At 49.8% G+C, this 21,329-nt stretch overlaps 2 protein-coding genes across 4 annotated transcripts in view; one reads left to right on the top strand and one right to left on the bottom strand.

Moving 5' to 3' along the window:
• Positions 1–13,335: 13,335 nt before the first annotated feature.
• TMEM213 (transmembrane protein 213) lies at positions 13,336–17,975 on the bottom strand. 3 transcript variants are annotated; one of them, XM_037049114.1, is made up of 4 exons: positions 17,842–17,975; positions 17,548–17,652; positions 14,636–14,707; positions 13,336–13,857 (listed from the first exon to the last, which is right to left on the bottom strand). In XM_037049114.1, exons 1-4 carry the CDS (start codon positions 17,951–17,953, stop codon positions 13,688–13,690), a joined length of 459 nt encoding a protein of 152 aa, XP_036905009.1. In that variant the 5' UTR covers positions 17,954–17,975; the 3' UTR covers positions 13,336–13,687. The 3 variants fall into 3 exon arrangements, with proteins under 3 accessions (XP_036905009.1, XP_036905008.1, XP_036905010.1); XM_037049113.1 differs by having other exon boundaries at positions 17,548–17,656; positions 17,834–17,975; XM_037049115.1 differs by lacking the exon at positions 17,548–17,652.
• ATP6V0A4 (ATPase H+ transporting V0 subunit a4) overlaps positions 17,959–21,329 on the top strand; it is a 71,427-nt gene continuing 68,056 nt past the window's right edge. Inside the window, exon 1 of the mRNA XM_037049105.1 lies at positions 17,959–18,040. The gene's annotated coding sequence lies outside the window, so the exon portion shown is untranslated. The remainder of the gene's footprint in view (positions 18,041–21,329) is intronic.

Raw genomic sequence — 21,329 nt, forward strand, 5'->3', positions numbered from 1 at the left:
CGACCTTGACAAAAGCTGTCTCAGTGGAGTGCGAGAGGAAGAAGCTAGTGTGGAAGGGGAATGGAGGAGGACCAGGAGGTGGGAACGGAGAGAACAGTGAATTCAGCCAGGTCTTTTCAGAAGTTTTGCTGAGAAGGGAGTAGAGAGGTAGAAATTGGAAGGTGCAGGTGTAGGATGCCAAATAAAGTATAAGGAACCCAATTTGGATGTCAGATAAACCAGGAACATATGTTTTTAGTTTGTCTTAAATAGGTACAGGAGACACGAAAACGAAAATATTTGTTGCTTATCTAACAAATAAGCAACATGTCTACTTTCATTTGCTAACTGGGAGCTGCAAAATGACAGGTACCAGATGTGTTGTGTGCGGATGGGGACGATCCATGAAGTGATGGATTACTATTATTGCTAATGCAGAAGACAGAGGAGAAGGAGAGGGGGCCTGGGTTTGAGAGCACGATGGGCAGACCACCTGTGGGGGAGCGGGATGGTACGCCCTTGTGCAGGGGAGGGCAAGCAGCACGCAGCGCAGGTCCAGGTCAGTCTGCAGGTACGCCGAGGCCGACAACTTTTTGATTCTGAAAAAAAAATTTTTTCAAGTGAACATGTTACCATTTCTTTCCCTTTATAAGCTCAGGGATTTTTTTTTTTAAATAGGCAGCAAAACATGAACTCGCAGTACATTCTCTAATTTTGTGCTTGTTTAAAAGATGAACTGTGCTTCATTTTCCATGGCTAGTCAGATACATTCAGATTTAGGTCAGTACATAATTCAGGTTAATAGTGTCTGTTATCCTCCTTAAGTAACACAATGACTGAGTAACACACCGGTATTTACTCTTTTAAATTTGTTCAAGGTGTGTTTTATGGGGCAGAATGTGGTCTTTCTTGGGGAATGTTCCGTGGGAGCGTGAGAAGAATGTGTAATCTGCTCTCGTTGGCTACAGGAGTCTGTAAATGTCAGTTAGCTCTGGTTGATGGATGGTGCTGTTCAGATCGACTACGCCTTACTGATTTTCTGCCTGCTGGTCTGTCAGTTGCTGATAGAGGGGTATTCGAGTCTCCCACTGTGAGAGTCGACTCATCTGTCTCTCCTTGCAGGTTCTATCAGTATTTGCCTCACATTTTTTTGTTGCACTGTTGTTAAGAGTATACACGGGGAAGGTTGTTATGTTGTCTTGGAAATCGGGCCCATTTATCATTTTCTAATGCTCCTCTTTATCTCTGGCAGATCTCCCTGCTCTGAATTCGTGTCTAAAATTCACTGAGCTACGCCACCTTTCTTTTTATTAGTGTCCGTGTGGTATATCTGTCACCGTCCCTTGCCTTCAATCTTTATATTTCATGTGGGTTCCTTGGAGACAGTATATAGTTGGGTTCTTGTTTTTTTTAATCCATTCTGATAGTCTGTCTTTTAATGAATGCAGGTAGACCGTTCATATTTAAAGTGATTATTGATACGGTTGGATTCATGTTGAGCATCTTTGTTACTGTTTTTGTTCACGGACCTTTTCTTTGTTTGTTTATGGGTTTTTGTTTTTGTTTTTTGGTCTTCCATTCTTTTTCTGCCTCCTCTGATTTTGTGATCGTTTNCTCTGGCAGATCTCCCTGCTCTGAATTCGGTTCTAAAATTCACAGAGCTACGCCACCTTTCTTTTTATTAGTGCCCGTGTGGTATATCTGTCACCGTCCCTTGCCTTCAGTCTTTATATTTCATGTGGGTTCCTTGGAGACAGTATATAGTTGGGTTCTTGTTTTTTTTAATCCATTCTGATAGTCTGTCTTTTAATGAATGCAGGTAGACCATTCATATTTAAAGTGATTATTGATACGGTTGGATTCATGTTGAGCATCTTTGTTACTGTTTTTGTTCACGGACCTTTTCTTTGTTTGTTTATGGGTTTTTGTTTTTGTTTTTTGGTCTTCCATTCTTTTTCTGCCTCCTCTGATTTTGTGATCGTTTCATATCCTTCTGTTTTCTCTCCTCTTTTACTATTTCAGTTTTACTTCCAGTTTTATTTCGTAAGCAGCTGCCCTGGAGTTTGCAATATATGTTTCTGACTCACCCAAGTCGATTTGCAAACAGCGCTATGCTGCTTCACAGGTGGTACAAGCGCCTGAGAGTTCCAAGCTCTCTACCTGCTGGACTGGAGCCGGAAGATACGGTGCTGCTTAATTCATAACTAAACACACATACACATATGCCACCCAGACATACATAGTCCCCGACAGTGTCACCGAAGGTTACTATGCCACTGACTCCAACAGCCCTCAACATGGTCATATTCCTGCCAGGCATTTTCCTATGTACGTGTTTTAGCTGACCTCGTTGGGGGACCTACATACAATGTTCTGTCGTGACTTTCTTTACTAGCATTATCATAGATATGTTTCTCATCTCATTAAAGACTCATTCTTGCCCTGGCTGGTGTAGCTCAGTGGATTGAGCATGGGCCTGCGAACCAAAGATCGTGGTTCGATTCCCAGTCAGGACACATGCCTGGGTTGCAGGCCAGTTCCCAGCAGGGGACTCATGAGAGGCAACCATACATTGATATTTTTCTCCCTCTCTCCTTCCCTTCCCCTCTAAAGATAAATAAATAAAAACTTTTTTAAAATCTCATGGTTTAAAAAAAAAGACTTGTTCTTATCACAATTTTATATCTATTATAAATTGTTCCCAAATTCTTATGTCATTTGTTATTTTAGCTTCCATGTATCTGAGCTTATTTCTTTGCTAAAGTCATTTTTTTCCTTTACCAACTTGATTATGTTTGTTTCTCTTGCTGTGTGGTTGGTGCTCTGAGTCCCTTTCATATTTCACCGAAGGGGCTGCTGGTTCCTTCACCTTTCCTGTCTGGGTGTGCGGTGTGTGATCAGTTCTGGAAGGGGCGGCGGCGATCAGGGTGACCGGTTGGTAGAGTGGAGCCGTTTTCCTGGTTGCGGATTTCCGTTGTCCTCACACAGCGGGAGGGGCTGTACTTCTTTCTGCATAATCGAACCGTTCTCCTAGTGTTAAACGCGGGTTGTTTCTAATGGTTTGCTGTTATATAATGGTGTCTAACCATCTTTGTGTATAAATGATCTCATTTTCAGATTATTTCCTTAGAATGAAGTTCCTGGGGCAAACAGTCAGAAATGTGGGCTAATTTATATCCCCGGTGTTCATTTTCAGAATACATCTTGTACCCTTCACCAGCACTGAGTCATAGAACTTATATATTTTTGAATATTTTATAATTTGATCAGGAAAGTTTACACGTAATTTTCCCAGTTACCGCTTTATACCTTCCTAAAACCCACAGTAATATCGCCTTACCTTTGCCTTGTCCTTCGATACTTGGGGTTCGTTCCCTGGTAGGTGACATTATCCGGAATAGCAAAGCATTGGGAATAACTGTTGTTTTTCCAGACTATTTCCTGGCTCTTTTTCCTTTGAATTATTTTTCTGTGAGGCAAATTATCAGCGATGGGTCGTAAGATGAGGACATGTTCAGTAGTTATGAATTTTAAGGGGCTCTCTCAGAGTGCCGTGAACATCATTTACTGGAAGGCACCAAGCAAGGGCAGGTCACCCTCTGCGACGTGTGGTTGAGTGTGCGTGTGTGTGCGCACGTGTGTGCGTGCGTATGTGCGTGCGTATGTGCCTCCCTGTACATGTGAGAGAGAGAGAGAAAGTGAGAAGGGGATGGGCCCGTTGGCCTCGAAGGCCCCTTCCAACTCGGTTTCTGTGAGTCACTGTTGCCCCAGTAACCCGGGCAGCCTCGCTGATAAGGACGTAAAGCAGAGAATTGAAAGTTTGGGAGAGTCATACATGTGTATTTTTTAATCCAAGCTGAGCTGCTTAGACTGACATGACTGGCCAGCTCACATGATCTCCTTGGGTTTCTTTGAAACCCCCAGGTGCCTGTAAGAACCGTTCATGTAAATCACATTAAATGCCAAGGTAAATATCTTGGGGTAAAAATCAGTGCAATGTTACCACCCTTAGACCATCAGGGAGATCTGATTTGCCTTCCATGCCAATTCCTCCCATCCAGGCATCTTCCCCACCTGGTTCCCTGCCGCCCTGCCCCCAACCCCGAGAGGAGCAGCCTCTGGGAAGGTGGGAGGTGAGAGGTTTGTTCGCTCCTATTGGTGCAGAGATGAGGGGAAAGCTGCCAATCTGAACACCGATTGGAGACGGTGGGAGACTATGGGAGGTTCCGTCTGTCCCCTGGGAAGATGGAGCTCATACAATGGTATATGAAGTCTGTGAGAATTATTCTAAAATGTTAAAAATAATTTGTAAAGGGAGTAAAGACCTCTGCTGTCTTGGCACCTGCATTCCAGTGTTTGATGGAATAGCAGGGGTCTGAAATGTCCTCAGTGCAAACCGAAGGCCATGGGGCCTGTGGTTTGCTCAGCATCTCAGCGCAGAGCACGACCCGCTCAATTCTGTGTGTCCTTGCCGCTAGGACAGACGTTCAGAACAGACCCACCTCATCGGCATCGTGGTTCATTCCCAGGAAAAACACACTGCGATCTCACTAAGAAGTGTCAGTGGCAGAGTTGATCTCTTGGACAAAAATGGTTTCTCCACCTTTCTTCAAACCTGGTGTGACCCTGGGCGTATCTGAAGGTGAAAGCCTCCCCCCTGGAGCAGGGAATATTATAACAGGGCAGTAAGTTTTATTTTTTAATTCAGCTAAAATGCGCACTTGCCAAGAATTTTATTTATAGCCAACCTTTCAAAAAAATCACATTAAAAGAAAAACACTAACTCTGATACAAATCAATAGCAATGCTGCCTTCAGATCCAAAATGAAATTGAATTCAGTAAATCCATTTTGATCTCTCCCAGTGGGGTGCCTGGGACGTTATGCTTGGGGGGGGGACAGGGAAATAGTTGTCTGTCCTGGAACAGGAAGATAGAAACAATGAAAAGTCAATTTCAGTGTCTGGGACATCTGAATAAAATCTCCAGACTCTGATTTAAGAACCAGATTATTCCATAATATTTTGTTTGATTAAGAATGCATTTCTGCCCTGGCTGGCGTAGCTCAGTGAATTGAGTGCGGGCCTGCGAACCACATGATCGTGGTTCGATTCCCAGTCAGGGCACATGCCTGGGTTGCAGGCCAGTTCCCAGCAGGGGACACACCAGAGGCAACCATACATTGATATTTCTCTCTCTCTCTCCTTCCTTTCCCCTCTAAAGATAAATAAATAAAATCTAGAAAAAAATTTTAAAAAAACACTTAAAAAGAATGCATTTCTTCTGTTTCCCGGCATTCTTCCACCTGACACTCTTTCCCAGGGGAATTTGTCCACAGGCCCACAGAGGGAGCAGGGCAGGGTTTCTGTGGCCATGGGGCATGGAAGTGGGGTGCAGAGCCAGTCTAGGGCTACATGTCCCAGACGATGGAGAGATAAACCATGGAGGCTCACACAGTGGAATTCTGTGCAGTGACTAGACGCTCTGGACACAGGGGCCTAGCAGGATAAATAGATGTTAAAAACAGTACTGTTGACTAAACAAAGGAAGAGGCAGGCTGAGAGCTGGTTGATGCGAATTCAAAACACCCAAACTTGTAATAATTCTTCACTTACAAGAGCTCATACGGGGGCCCGTGTGGCTGCCTTAGGGGATGGGAGCAGGAGAATATGGGGGGACAGGAATAGGGTCAAAAGTGAGTCAAGAGTGAAGGAAAGGGGCCTTGCTGAGGTCAGTGATGACAGAGTGACGGGCTGAGAGCTGTGGGGACTGCACCCTGTGCAGAGCTGTGCAGAAAAGGGGGGACATTCAGGCTGTGGTTTCTGACGCCTGTCCAGTGAGGGACATGGGTCCCCCATCGTGATGTCGCACACAGTTTTACTGCCCTAACAGTCCCCTTCCCCCTTCCTGTGCCCCGGGTCTCTTCACTGTCTCCATAGCTTTGCCTTTTCCAGAATGTTATATGGTTGGAATCGGGCAGGACGTGGCCTTTGAAGATTGGCTTCCTGTACTTCGTAAAATGCATTTAAGGGTCCTCCATGCCATTTCATGGCTTGATAGCTTGTAAATCAGCTTTCAAAAGAATGTTTGACTCAAGCATCTCCAAAATACATTTTAACGATCCCCTGTACTTCAGAGATCACTTACACGTATATTGCTTTTGCGTAACAGCACAAAACGGGAGAGAGGAGGCTCAGTCAACGACGATAGGTGCTTGCTTCTCTCCGCGAGAGCGTTTGAGCTCCGGTTCCTTGTCAAGAGAAATGAACGTCATGAAAGAAACATGGCAATCGAGTTTGGGGTCTCGTCTCTCTCGTGGGAAAGAGAACGGGTTGCTTTGCACGTGGAAGTCACACATGCCCTCGATGGCCGTCTAGCAGTCTGTCCTGCCGTCACGCTGTGCCCACTCATCGGTGGCACTTTATCTGTCTTGCCACGATTGATTATTGTGTGTAATCAAGCTTGTTTTTAAACTTTAGCCCTTTCTTTCTCATACAGTTTACCTTTTTTAAACAACGCATTTGCAAAGAAGTTACGTAGCAAGCGAGTGTTGTGCCAGCCAAGCCTGCCGCTGGAGCTGCGTTGCACATCATCGGTGTGGTTTCTTTTTTCTCAGGTTTTAGCAGCCCTTAGGACACCTCTGTGCAGCTTTTTACAGAGCCCCTTCCCTCAAGGAAAACGGAGTGAGTTATGAACCATCAGAACTGCTCTAGGAGGGCTTTCCCGGCCCGCGTCCCTGGCCCACTCACCTGCACCCAGGGCCCCAAAGCTCCCTGCCTTGGCCTCTGTTATCTTCCTGGCCACCAGAGCCAGGCCAGGACAGAGTCTTCCTCAGCACTGTCAGGTGGTAGCAGGTGGGTGCGAGGGGAGTATGATCAGGGAGCCCGGAGCACGATGGGAGCAGGGTGGCGGTGTGCGTGCATATTCCCTGGGTGAGGGTTTTTTTTTTCTTTCTTTATTTTTCTTTTATTGATTCTAGAGAGAGGGGAAGGGAGAGGGAAAGAGAGGGAGAGAAACGTCAACATGAGAGCAACACTGATGGGTTGCCTTTCCCACATACCCTGACCAGGGACCAAACCTGCATCCCTGGCACATGCCCTGACTGGGAATCAAACTTGAAACCTTTTGGTTTTCAGGACGACCCTCAGCCAACTGTGCCACACCAGGCCGGGCCTGAGCGTGGGTTTTTTAGAGGGGTTGATTAGAAGGGGGCTTCCTGCTGCCCAGGACTCGGCAGGAGAGGCCTGAATTGCCACCTTCTCTGTCCCTGCTGCCGCCAGACCTCGCACAGGTAAGTGGGGAACCGTGCCTTTGAGTGGTGCACAGGGCGTGTGTGACCGCGGGGCTGGCACCCATCACCTCTCGTCACATCTCCCAAGGCAGCATCTCACCCTCCGACCTGTCCTTGGGCAACTAGTGTGCGGTGTGAGAGAGGAGATCCGTGATGGGTCTCAGGGAGGTGCGGGAAGCCTGCCGGGCATACCCTGTCACTGAGGGCGAGTCACTCCACGCTCACGGCTGGAACTTCCACAGGGAACTGCCTTCTGCCTGTTCACCTCGTTGCTTCCGTGTCTGTGGTCCGTACCTTGCCAGGTCGGGGGCACCAGGCTACCCTTGGTTTCAAGTAGAAACTGCTGTTTTTTCAAAAACGCTCCTTGTGTTCGTTTGCTAGCACTGCTATAACGACGTACCACCAATTGGGTGGCTGAGGCCAGTAGAAATGTGTTGTCTCTCAGTGGTGGAGGCGGGAAGTCCGAGATCAGGGCGTCTTTGGGGTTGGGTCTCTGGAAGGCTGTGACCTTCCCACGCCTGTCCCTGAGCTGCCGGGGGTTTGCTGGCCGTCTTCAGGTGTCCTTGGCTCACAGACACATCACCGGCTCTGCCTTCACGTTCTCATGGCGTTCTCCCTGTGTGCTGTGTCCAAATGTCCTTTTTATATAAGGACGGGTCACATCAGGGGCCGCTCTCTTCCAGTGTGATCCCATCTTAACTATATCTGCAATGACCCTATTTCCAAATAACGTCACATTCTGAGGTGCTGAGGTTAGGGCTTCAATGTAGGGGTGTGGGCTGGGAGCGGGGGGGGGGGGGACACAGTTCAGCCCACAGAACTCCCCTTTCCGCTGTTCCTCTCAGTTTGACTGGAAATCAGGAGTCTCAGAAGTTAAAAAGGAAAGTCTTTATCAGGGTACAAAGATAAAGGGTACATATTTCAACAAAGTGTTCAAGAAATCGTCACGGTAGAAATAAACACGGCCCACCCAAATGAGGACAAGCGGAAGCTGAGTTTCCCGAGCTTGTCCAGACGAAGTCAGCACCACCGTTTCTGCTCGGCAGACACTCCAAGGCGGGCGGGGGTGTGGGGAAGCTTTTGGGTGGAGAAGCGGGGGTGGGCTTTGAGGCTGCAGGTGGGCCCTGGCTGGAGGCTGTTGGCAAGCAGCCGCTGTGGGCGGGCACTGGGGGGTGGTTTAGGTACATGGTTGGCTTTCCCCGGTTGGCCCTGAGTTGGGAGTGGGCACAGAAATGAATTAAGTGAGCTGACCCTGTCGGTTATTCACCAAATCCTGGCTGCTGGCGCTGGCTGCAGTGAGCTCGTAGTTGCGCTCCTGGCCTGGTTGCACAGAGAGTAGTTAGTCGTCCCAGACAAGTTGCCGGGGGTGGTGGGTTGGCCTCCCAAACTGGTGGCTACAGACTGTGGGTCGAAGTTCTATTTTTAGATTTGGTCTGGCCCTTGTCCATTGGTGTATTCAGTCTCTCATCGTAGAATTAACTTGTCGAGCAGATCTGCCAGTTACTCGTTTCCACAAAGGTCTTAAAAATGTATAATTATGAACTTACAGAAACAATCATTTAAATTTTTTTGAATCCCGAAACCCCGTTTTCCCAGGAGCCTCTGCCCTTGTCTTCAGAGCTCTGTGGCTTCACTGGGGTGATTTGTGCAGACCACGTTCCCGGGTCTGCTCTGATCCACTAATGCGTCGAAAATGTTCTGAGTTTTGCTGCGTGCCAGGTGCTGTAGGAGGCACCAGAGGTTAAAGACACAGTCCCTGCCTTCAGAGAGATCGGTGAGCAAGACAAGCGGGGGGACGCAATAGTCCAAAGGGTTCAGTTGTCACAGATAGAACTGGACGGGAAATTGGTAAGGAGAGATTTTAATTGGTAATGTACTATGGCCACGGGAGGAGGGGCCCGCGTGAACTGAACTTGACCATGATGTGTATAGCGAAGACTGCGTGTTTTACAAGAGCAGCGAAGGAGTGGTGTTGGGGCGGGAGGGGCTCAGTAGAGTCAGGGGAGTGAGAGGTCACAGAGTCAGTCAGTGTGGGTGCTGAGCAGGCCAGATGGGCCTGCTCGCTGGCCATCCGCGGAGCTGCGGTTCGGACCCCCCATGGGCACTGGGAGACAGAGGCCCTGTCTTCCTCACGACATTTTAAGGAGTGGCTTTCAGGTCCTGAGCTGCAGGATGGATGGATGGACGGATGGATGGAGACAGACATTTCAAATGGACAGGGGAAGGATTCACAACTGTGAGCACTTCTTTTTTTTAAAAAAAGATTTTATTTATTTATCTTTAGAGAGGAAGGGAAGGAGAGAAGGAGAGAAATATCAATGTATGGTTGCCTCCCATGAGTCCCCTGCTGGGAACTGGCCTGCAACCCAGGCATGTGCCCTGACTGGGAATCGAACCACGATCGTGTGGTTCGCAGGCCTGCACTCAATCCACTGAGCTACACCAGCCAGGGCACAACTGTGACCACTTCTGAGTAAATGCTTAAAAGAAGGGTGGTCAGGGTCCTATAGTCACATATTGATTAGAACCAATAGTAAGTGCTTTTTGGCAGCCTTGCGCTGTCTCAGGCGGGTTCAGAGGCGGCTGGGGGCATCCTAGAGATATGGCCTCGAGTTGTTAGAAACTGTGTCAGCATTTAAATCTTTTAAAGTGTGGGGCCGGGGTTCTCAGAATCATTTGTGCTGAGAGTCCAGAGTTCTACAGACCAGAGGGGAAAGCTGCCAGAGAACTGGCTCAGAGGAGCCTGCCTAGAGTTTGCTCAAAGACAGAGTCTTTGTCACGGTGCTGTCCTGGAGGTGGGCACGGGCCACCGAGATGGGCACATGTGCACGTGTGTGTGTGTCTGTCCAGGGAAGAGGGGACAGCTCGACTTGGAAGATCAAGCCCAGTAAACCAAATGAGTCCAGTTGGGGGAAGTGGGTGGGTAAAACCAAGGTCAAGTCCAGGTTGATGGGGTCTAAAGTACACACCATCAGAGGGTCTTCCTTTAAAAGAAAGAATTACAGAATTAGGTAGAAGGCCCCGGCGGGCATGTTCGGGGCATGCAAGTAAGGGACTCGCAGTTTAAGCTCCTCTTGGTTCACGGAAAATCTGCTTTTGTGGGAAGGTACGTTCCAGGCTGTGTGAACAGCAGGAAGGAACGCATGGCGTGTTTAGGGAACCGCCATAACTCAAACCTGGGTTTGCTTGCAGGATACACAAGACATAAAGCTAGAGAAATGTTGGGGATCCCATTACGGAAGGTCTTATGGGCCATCCTAGTATAAATGTTGCTAGTGTGCATTTTACTCTGTCCCCTGCGAGGAGTCCCCGGGGGGTTTTAGGTGGAGGCGTGACTTGACGTACACTTGACACGTGTAATAAATAGAGAAGTCACACTGGAAGGGAGTGTGAAGGATGGGCCGGAGCCCGTTGAGGCTGGTTGTAGACACCAGGGAAGACAAGGCACATCTCCCGGAATCATGGGTGTGAATCCATCCGCAGAGACCACGGAGTCCCAGCTGTGACTTCAAAATGGGTGCCATGGTGCAGACACAGAGAGCTGTTCTTCATCCGAACCGTTTCCACATTGGTATTTCTCTAAGTTCAAAAATACGCTTACATTTATTTTTGTCGAAAGGAGGCCCAAGCTAGCCTCAGACTTACTTTTGATTAGTCTGACATGGTATGTCTCATTCTTAGTAGAAAATTCTATATTTGGGTTATTCGCCCTTTGGGATCGTGCGCTTAAAAAGGACTAGATTTAAAAACGATGATTTTTAAAATCGGGTAATTATGCCACACCTTAGTGTTCACGATTTTATTTCTGCATGGGATATTTTGGTGCAGAAATCTCTGGAACAGTGTGAGCTCTTGTACTATGAGGACAGCAGTAACTACTACAGGCCAAGTTTAAATGAGAAGTACATCTATCGGTAGACAGGTCTTGTGACTTTATGCCAGGGAGCTCTTAACGCTGGGAAGTTAATACTTGGCTTTGTTTTTTTTTTTAATATTTATTGACAAATCTTTGCTTTGCTAGACTAGATTCCATGCTGAGAGCAAATCTGAGACACAGCAGCTGGGAAGCATAGCCCTTAAATTGTCCATCTTTCTTTATTCAGAGAAAAGAGCGATTGTTCAGATTTGGACTGCCTTCCTCTTGGGCAGATGAAAGCAGAGCAATTCACAGAATACCTGCGTTTCCAGGTGACGGTGGCAGCATCTGCCCCAAATTCACTTCCTTGAAGTCTAAGAATTTAGCCCTGACCGGGTAGCTCAGTTGGTTAGAGTGTTGTCCTAAGATGCCAAGGTTGCAGGTTCGATCCTTGGTCAGGGCACATCCAAGAATCAACCAGTGAATGTGTAAATAAGTGGAACAACAAATCAATGTTTCTCTGTCTCTCTCTCAAAAAAAACAAACAAAAAAAACCCACGCTGCCCCAGACTGGGGGAGATCTCAGACACCAACTGATGTTCTCACTCTCCGCTTTTCAAAGCAGCAGATTCAGTCTTTCCCCCCAGAGCCTGATACATGAGGCGGGTCAGAGCTCTGGACGGGCCTCGCGCTCACCCCCCAGCGCAGCGCCTCCGACAGCTCTGCCGGTTTGTAACCACTGCTTGGTCCCAGTCTTACCTTTTTCACTTAGAGGGTTGATGCTCCGCAAGGCAGTGGCGTGTTTCTGTTCTCATTGGCCAGAAATAGACCTTCATTTGCCTTCTTTCTTACGCTTTTTGGAGTTAGTGTTCTTCCCGCTCCGTCACACTGTTTTGTTTCAGAAATGTGTCCAGATAGGAAATCCAAAGCGTGTGCGTCACCAGATCTTCTGGTGGCTAAGGAATTAAGCAACTGCGTATTGTGGAAAGTCCTTGAATCCCTAAAAAAGCGGGGTGCAGACTCGCGTGTATGCCCCCAGCACACACCAGGCATCACGCAGACACTTCTGTCCACGTGCTTGCTGAACGCTCAGGCACCATCAGTCCGCCCCACTTTACTGAATTGACAATGGAGATTCTGACCCCTTAGTTCCCACCATCAGGGAAATGTGTTTCAGATTTCTGCCAGAGCGAGGGGCAGCTCCAAGTCATCTGCCACCTTTGCAGCCCGTGTCTTCCTGTTTCAGAGGCCTCCTGCTGTTTTGTATTTTGATTAGAGTCGATCTGATCCAAGTACACAGTTCCCAACCAAGGGCCGGCATCGCTTCACAAAGAAAGGGGTGTGTTGTCCTTTCCTCCTCCTGATGAGCCCCCTCTTCCCGCTCCAGACCCACGGGCACAGTTCCTGGTGTGCCGTGTCCTGGTGCTAAGTCACTGAGAGAACAGGAATCAAACCAACCGGCTTCTTTGGCAGTTCAGTTATTTTAACCATTTATAGAAAAACGGGGGTTCTGAATGCAGAATGGTGGTCCGAAGTTCATTGGGGGCGAGGACACATGTGTTTGCTCGTTCCCTGCGCGCACATTGTGAGGAGTTCTCTGCGCCCCAGGAGTTTTTGTTCACTGATTGTGAAAAGAAGTCTGTTCACGATGGCTGGACCTCCGGGCAGAACAGCTAGGAGCTCCAGCTCCCAGTGCCCCAGGAGGGTCCGGAAGGCTCCAGGCAGAGCAAGCCTTTGTGTTGGACGTGGAGCAGTGGCCTTCATTGTGGGGGGGGGGGGGGCGGGGTGGAGCTGGAGNCGATCTGGAGCTGGAGAGCAACAGAGCCATGGGACACACCCAGCTGTGGAGCAGGCCCTGCGGGTCTTTGCTGGGAGTTGTGTAGTTGGACCCATGGGCAGGGCTTGGTGCCAGGCTGTGCTGGCAGTTGCCCCAGGGGAGTGGCGAGCTGGGGAGGAAGATCTTGAAGGCAGGATGAAAGGAAATATCCTGCAATAACTCGGGGACCATGTAGGGAGGACGGGAACCAGGCTGCAGGCAGGGAGGATGGCCCAGGACAGCCACGGAAGCTATAGTTGCGGAAAGAACAGAGCTGGAGAAGCACCGGACATGGGGGTGAGGACAGCGTGGGGATCAAAGGTGATCCTTTTATTTTGAAATGACAGTGATGCCCTTGACTGAAAGGAGGGACAGACAGATGACAACAGCCTGTGTTCGGTGAGAAGGTTACAAATTTTATTTCAAACGTGTCGACTCAAAGACCAGGTCTCAGGGTTCCTGTGAGGCCCCCTTGGAGCCCAGAGGGCAGCGATGGTTAAAACAGAAGCCGCTCCCACAGAGACTCTCCTGAGAAAGGAGATGATCGGGGGCTCAGACGGGCCCACGTCCCTTTAGAAATTAGCAGCAATGGCCTTTCCTTGTACCGAGCACCCGTTCTTCCCTTGCGAAAGGAACTGACGTTTAGAGGCGAAAATGACGTTACCCGAAACCGGGTTGACGCAGCTCTGTTCCTGTCGTTAGCCGCGGTTGGGTGGGGGTGGGCCTTCCTGCGGCTGCTTCTCCAGCTCACGCCGGCGAGTCCTTGGGCTCCTCTGGCGTCAGCTTCATCAGCTTGTCCACGCAGAGCAGGATGAGGGTGAGGAACCAGAGACTCCAGCCAACGGCGGCCGCGATCCAGCCGTACTCATCCACGCCGATGTGGCAACAGCGGGAGGCTTGCTGGCAGAAGTCCACGTCTGGGGAACAATAACGATAATATCATAGTTTGGCTTTCCTAAGGCATGCCCTGTGCTGTGCTAAATGCTCTACACCTGCTACCTTATTGGTTCCTTGCGAAGCGATAGGTACAGTTAGGATTCCCATTTTACATGAAGGCTGTAACTTGCCCAGGATCACGGGAGGGCAGAACTAGAACCCAAACCCACGGGGGCAGGACTCCAAAGCCATGTTCTTAACCTCCACTCATCCTGGCCTGTGATCCTGCTCCCTAAGTGAACACATTCGGTCATTCAGTGAGGACGGAATAAAGGAAGCCAGACGCGGAACACAGCCAGACTTGCTATTAATTAGGCACGTGTGATAGTGGTTGCTGTGTGACGTGCCAACCTCCTCGTGGCTGGAAGTATTCAAGTAGGGGAAGAACAGAAACATGCGAAAGGAATGACAGTAAAGCTCCAGCCTTGGGCAGACAGGGGACCAGCTGGGTTTTGTGGTCTTGCCTCTGTCGAACTTCTGCAAGCCTTTGAGCTAAGGGCAACGTAGCCGTCTGTCATGCGGATGGGTCTTTAAAGCCATCTGCACCACAAAGGTGGTGAGCCTCAATGTTGGCCAAGGTCAAGATGGCTCTTTAGACATACCCCGTGAACAGTCCCGGAGGCCAGAGCAAACCACACCAGTGCACGGGAAGGCCAGGCCAGCGCTCAGTCACCCCATGTGGTGAGCAGAGAGTCTCAGGTCAGTTTCCCTCCCAGCCCCGGGCCAGCTCTGCGGGCAGGGCCCCCGGCAGGAGCTTACTGTGGCACTGCTCCAGAGTCTCCGCATCCGGGTGGTGGTCGGTCAAGGCGGAGCTGTTGCCACTGCTTGCTTCTGGAAGGAAAGACAGGAAAGAGTCTCGGGTAGTAGGAATCTTTTTTGTAAATCAGTAGTGAGTATTGTGAAAGTATTATAGACGTTCCATTCTAGGCTTCACAAAGCAAAGCTCACCCCCTGTTATAGACGGAATTGTGTCCCCGCCCCCCACAGTCAGATGTTGAAGTCCTAACCCGCCCCCAGTAACGACTGTATGCAGAAAACGATTTTTAAAGAGGGAATTATAAAATGAGCTGGGGTCATATGTGCGGGCCCCGGCCCAATATGACTGGTGTCCCTCTCAGAAGAGGGACAATGTGCACGCAGAGGAAAAACCGCGTGAGGGGACAGGGAGAAGGTGGCCACCCGCAACTCCAAGGAGAGAGGCTGCAGGAGAGACCAGCCCTGCTCTCAGCTGAGCCTTCAGAACTAGGAGGAAATGGATCCTTGCTGTTGGGGCGGCCCAGGGAGTGGTGGTTCATTCTAGCAGCCCGAGCAGACTCTGAGCTCCCTTTTCCTAGCATGGTCTGTTCCCATGCAGGGATGCTTTGTCTCCACTTGGCCTTGACCTTTAGTTACTGAGGGCCTGCTATGTGCAGCTTTCCAAACACTCTATTTTAGCTGCTTTCTGTGCAGGTAGATAAATGCACACAGAAAATGGGTTTTCTAGTATATAGGACCACAGTCATTTAAACGTCTGGAATGCCTTTTCAGAACTATCTTCAGTTCCCTTCAAAACCTTGAACAAGTAGACATGGAAATCTGACCTTGATTCTTCATTACTGACAAAGATAAATGGTATTAGGAAGAGGGATATTAAAAAAAAAAATGACCATATGAGGAAGTCTAGAGGTTGATAGAATACACAGCACTTACAATGTCTCTTCTAAACGGTTTTTTTGGGGGGGGGGGAATGCAATGAAGATTAAATCCAGAAAAAGAAAAAAGAATGTCCTATGATAAAGAATCACGGAACCCAGCGATCAAGGAAACATCAGCAGTAATTTTGAAGGCTGTGCCAGCGTTTGGGAGGCAAGGTGGGTGCAGGGCAAAAAGGAAGAAAAGCTGGGCTTGCCCCCCCCACCCCCACAACAGAGCGAGAGGAGAGATGACTTCCATCTGCTCTGCTTCCTAGGACGGCCACTGGTGGCTAAGTTCATTAAAAGAATTGAATTAGAAATCCGGTTTCTCGGTCAGATTAGCTACATTTCTAGCGCTCAGTCACCGTATGCGGCTGGTAGGCGCTGCGCTGGAAGCTGGGCACACAGACGGGGGATTTCATGAGTAGCAAACAATACTAATCTGTCAGTGCTAATCTAGGTAGAATAAGTGACCTCCTTTTTATCGGTCCCCCCTCCCCCTCCCCTCTTCCAGGCCTCGAGGTGGGTGAAGACCAAGGGACCAATTTTGAAGACTCTTTCTGGAAACTGTATGGTGGTTCAATCTGCTTCTTAGAAATGCCAGAAAAGAAACGGGTTTGCAAATTCTCAAGGCTCCCCTTGCTGCCGGTCAGCATGTCCTTCAAAGGAGCTTGGTGTCTCAGAGCAGGACAAGTCAGGAGGAAACTGCTTAAGCAGCCAAAGCCAGAGAATTGCTGCTCAGACGGATTGTATGCCCCCCACCCCGAGGTACTTCGGTGTGCGGCCGAAAGTGTGATCATTACCTCGATGTAATCTGATGTGACGGTAAATTATTTACAGCTAAATGGCTTAGAGCTGGGTCTTTGTTTGTTTTGGAGAAATGGATTCCTCAACATTTTAATGGCCTTTCTAACCTAAGTTACTTCTCCGCCCTGACTTTCACCTCCCCTCTCCCCTGGAATGGAACTGGTTTTTGTCTAGATAGAGCAAGTGAGTGGAAAAAACCTAGTCAGTCTCATGCTAGCATTCGGTGAAACCGTATGAAGTCGCCATTTCTGTAGGTCAGAAGTTGTGCAGCAATGTCATATGGTTCAAACTAATATCATCCCCCTAAGCAGAGCCAGCCAGGGACTGATCCTGTTTGGGGTCACTTCCAAAGTAAATGCTGCTAGGAAGACCCAACTATTCAGTTACACTTGTAACGATGCTGTTTTTTTAAACTTGTCAAGGTTTTTTGAGGCCGTATCCTCCTAAGCAAGGCACTGTACGGGTAAACAGACACAAAACACTCTCGTTTGGAAAGAAGTTACACTGGACAAGTGAATATGCTAACATTTATCAGGTGTTTACCCTGAGCTCGTTTATTCAGAGGGATTTACCTGCAGTCATCTTATTCCAACAACCTTATGTACAAGCACGAGATTATCCCCATGTTATAAGTAAGGAAACGGGGGCACAGAAAGGGTCAGGAATTTGCTCAAGGCCACGCAGCCAGGAGGAGGTGTGAGCCAGCTTCGAGGTTCCCTGGCTCTGAACCTCCACAGTAGAGACCGTGGGGGTTAGAGAGGCAGATACAGGCTGAATGAGGGGGTGGTGAGCATTGGTTTTGAAGAGACAGACAGAGACAGAGTCAGGGAGCAGGGCAGACTGTTCTCAGGGGAGCTAAGGAGCAAGATCAAAGGAGCAAGATCAAAGCCAAAGTCAGGAGCATGGGAGCCTAAGGGAGGTCTCTCTGCTTGAGCTTCAGAGTCCAGCCCGGGAGAGCCTGACGGGGTGGCCTCAACACCTCCAGCCTCCACAAGGCAATAACCCCACACCTCCCATGTCCCAGGGGGACGGGAGAATGAGGGACAGTGTGTGGCAGTTTTCATGCATTAAGGTTTTGTGAGTTGCAAAGAAAGCACAGGGTTCAAGGGGGGGTCAGAGGGCCGGAGGGCAGGGGGTGCAGAGGGAGTGTTGCAGAGCTCAGCATCCCGGAGCACCACTGAGAAACAGCACCCGAAAGTTGTCGTTTTAGGCTGATTCGGTCCCCTGATGGGAGAGGCTCTGCACATGGCTCCTCTTTCTTGGTGGCAAAGGACAACAGAGGTGGCCGCTCCTGTCCTAACTGAGGACAGGAGTAAAGATGAGACACCCCCCCACCCCCCACGCCCCCTGCCTAATCCTTCAGATGAGAAAGGATCGTTTCCTCTCCGTGCAGACCAACCCTAGCCAAAGAATCCTCCTCCTCCCCTCCCCCTCCCCCTCCCTTCTCCTTCCCTGCGTGGCCAAGAATAAAGCTCACAGTTCCACCTGCCAAGCAAGCCGAGTGGAAGGAGACGAGGACCAGGCTGAGGACCAGGGTGGCGGGGGGCACAGAGGTGAGGTGCTCCGTGCTGGAGAGGAAGGCTTGTGTCTGCACCATTGCCGTGGAGGTGCGCCGAGTGCCGGGCGCCACGTGCCTGCCTGTGTCCTGTCCCGCAGGAGCTGGAGACCAACCTGGCAGACGGAGGTGAATTTCTCCTCTGTTTTGGGGGAAAGGGAGGGGGTGGAGCAAAGGAAGGTCGGCTGTCACACCTTGCTCTTACCTCTTGAGAAGGAAAGCCGAACTCCGTTCGTTGGCTGGGGGCGGGAAGGGAGGGGCAATTTATGCAGCTCTTCCCTGAGCTCACCTTTTGCAGAACGGAGAAAAAAGGAGGAGGAGAGTAGGTGTGTGCCCTGTGAGCGTGAGTTTGCAGCCGTGTGCAGGTGCGGGGCTGGATCTCCTATCCCATGTAGCCCGTACTTACTGTGCACTTACTATGTGCACTGAACGAAAGTCTGGGAGTCACTGCCCTCAAAACACTCTCATTCAAACACAGAGCTCTGTTCCAGGGATGACTTGGGAAGGACAAAGTATGCTCCATCTCAGCAGCAAGAAGCCACGTCACGGGTGGGAGGCTTCTTGAAGAAGATGGCGTTTGAGTTGGGTCTTGAAGGATGGGTAGAGTTTTGACGAGCAGAGGAGAGAAGAGGGCACTGTAGGCAGAGGGACAGGGGAGCGAGGGCCCAGAGGAAAGAGATGCTCAGAAGCCCCCTGTGCCTGGGTAAGTGTGGGCCTCTGAGCAGGAGGAGGTGAATGGAGAGGCTGAGCATCTGGGGAATCAGGCTGGGGAGTTTGAACCGATCAGGGTGCAGGTGGAAGGCTTTGCGAAGGTTGGGGACGGAGGAGTAGCTTGATTCTTCGGTCTAAAGCATTTACTGAATATCTGCTGGGGATGTGAAAGGCAAGATCCTGAGCATCTGAGAGGCAAAGACAGCAGAGACTTGATCACTACCTCCCCTGCTCACAGTCCAGCAGTGACCGAGCAGTGATGAGAGAGTTGAGATATAATGTGGGTGTCGCCCACAGTTAGGGGCTAGCGAGCAGGGAGGCGCTGAATCTGCCTGAGCCCACACGCCAGGGGAGCACTCACCACGGAGCAAGTGACACCCCCTGGGTACCCTAGGGGAGCCCCTTTTTTCTAATTTGCCCAAAGCTACAAATCAGTGGTGGCCCTGTAGTCCTGGGCTGGGGGGCTGGGGGCAGAAGTGTTGCCAGGAGCTCATTTCCTGGCAGCGAACACAAGTCCAGTTTGGTCCTACCGCTTGGGTGAACATTCAGTAATGACCGAGCAGCTGCTGTGTGCTGGGCCCTTGGCGTGGGGAACGGGGGTCCCAGGTGGGTAAGGTCACACAGTCCCTGTCCTCCAGCAGCTGGGTCCAGTGAGGGATGTGGACAAATGAATAAGGATGCAAATAATGAGCGACGAGGAGGCCTCATCAAATGGGAGATTCGTGGATGAGGGTTGGAGACTAGGGGACTGGGGGACTGTCTGAGAGCGGAGGTGGCATTTTGACCGGAAATGTGAGATGGGTCGTTTTCCAGGAGGGGAGCTGCACACTGTGGCAAGGCCCCCCGAGGCCTGAACATGTGGCCCTGGGGTGGGACGTAGTGACCGTCCTGGGAGCACAGGGTTGGCCACTGTGTGTCTGGTTAGACCAGGCAGCTTGTCATGTTCCTGCCTGGCGGACAGAGGAGACCAGACTCTGCGCTTGGGGCGCCCTATGTGGATCTTGTGGACACTTTTTTATTTAAGGGGCTCAAAAGATAGATTCACGGGGGCCAGGCCTAGATTCAGAGGGATCTAAGAAGCTATTGCAAAAACCCCGGCAGATCAAAAGAGCCCTGAAAAAAGGGGAGGGACTGAGAAAAGAGAAGAGGAGAACAGAATCGGGAGAGGCACATAGGAGGCCAAAGCAACGGAAGGGAATCCGGTTAACTCCCACTTTCACGGAACAGTCAGCACAAATAGAAAACGGGAGAGAAAGGCCCTTTCAGGGGAAAAGGATGCTGTGTATGTATTGATTTGTCTATATTCTGTCTTGTCCAGAAAAGGGTTTAAGGAACCATACATAACATGAATGAACTAGGTCAAATAAACTGAAATGAGAGGAAATGAAGCAAAGAGAAAGTTAGGGTAGGAAGGAGGAGGAGGGCCCACAAGCGAGTGTCGGGGACAAAAAGGCACACCTGTTTTCCAAGCCTTCTGGTACCTAGTGCGAAGGGGGTCACACACTCACGCCTGTGGCTCGCAGGCTCACAGGGCAAAAGCAACAGAAGCAGCACGCTGCTCTCGGTACCACAACCAGAGAGGAATTTTACCGGTGGGTCCCCACGGAGATGGCATTACTTAACAGGATGAACATGGCTCTTGGCATTTTCCTCCCAGTAAACCCCCGTGGGAAGCTTCACAGACCGGGGCCGATTTATCCAACAGGCGCCAGAGATCACAGCCATGCCTGGAGTCTCTGAGGATGTTCACGGGTCTCAAAGATGCTCGAGACCTGAAAGAAATGCTCTCGGATCTGCAATACAAACGACGACGAAACTGTGCCATCAAAAGGACTGGTTTTTTTTCCAAAGCAAGACCATCCAGTTCATCTAAACAGAAACAATGCGATGCAGGCTGTTCGGTGCGTTTGAGTGTGTTTGCGGTGAGCAGAGCACGCCCGCCCCTCTGCGTGATCCGTGAGAGCCTGGGGCACACACAGGTTTGAAACAGCCCTGCCTCGGGCTGTTGGTAACAGCATCCACCTCTCTGACTGACAGCATCTCGCCAGATCTCGCCAGTGAGGAAACTCCTGGACCCTGTGGATGCAGAGGGCAAAGATAGCGATCTCTCTCCTTTTTGATGCATTGTTATTTGATGTGGGACTGTTTTCGGTACAGTGTTTGCAAATCAGTCCAAAACTAGGGAAGCACGCTCTCCACAGATCAAAGATTTTGCTGTCCCAAAATAGGGGGGACTTGACTGGTCTCTCATAACTCATGGACTCCCAGAGAAGGGGCAATAGGGTGACTCTTTTTACAAGTGTCACCATTATTTACTATTTTACTTAAAAAAAAAAAAAAACAGGTCCATGCAGCTAGTTACCTCACCAAGGAACTCTTAATACATTTTATATTGGGTTTGCTTTGGAAGGTGTACCAGGAAGTTGCCTTGCTCAAAGCCACACATTCTGCAGGCACTTTCTCAAGACTTTTTTTTTTAATGGTTGAGACAGGTGTTTGGTTACACATACTTTTAAAAAGTCCAGGCTAAGATGTCTGTGGCCAGGCTCCTTGGAGGTGACTGGGGTTGGCCAAGAGCGTGGGGGTCCCAGGGTCCTCACTGCCTCCAGTTTTATCTGTTTTGCCTGCTACAATTTCATTTGAAAAAGAAGAGGAGCAGGCAGAGTGTTTCCTGGACTGAAAGATTGAAAACCAGTAATCTGTGGCC

Source organism: Sturnira hondurensis, unplaced genomic scaffold (assembly GCF_014824575.4).
Source record: "Sturnira hondurensis isolate 20B ecotype Veracruz unplaced genomic scaffold, ASM1482457v3 Scaffold0006437, whole genome shotgun sequence".
In the NCBI taxonomy this organism is placed as follows: Eukaryota; Metazoa; Chordata; class Mammalia; order Chiroptera; family Phyllostomidae; genus Sturnira; species Sturnira hondurensis.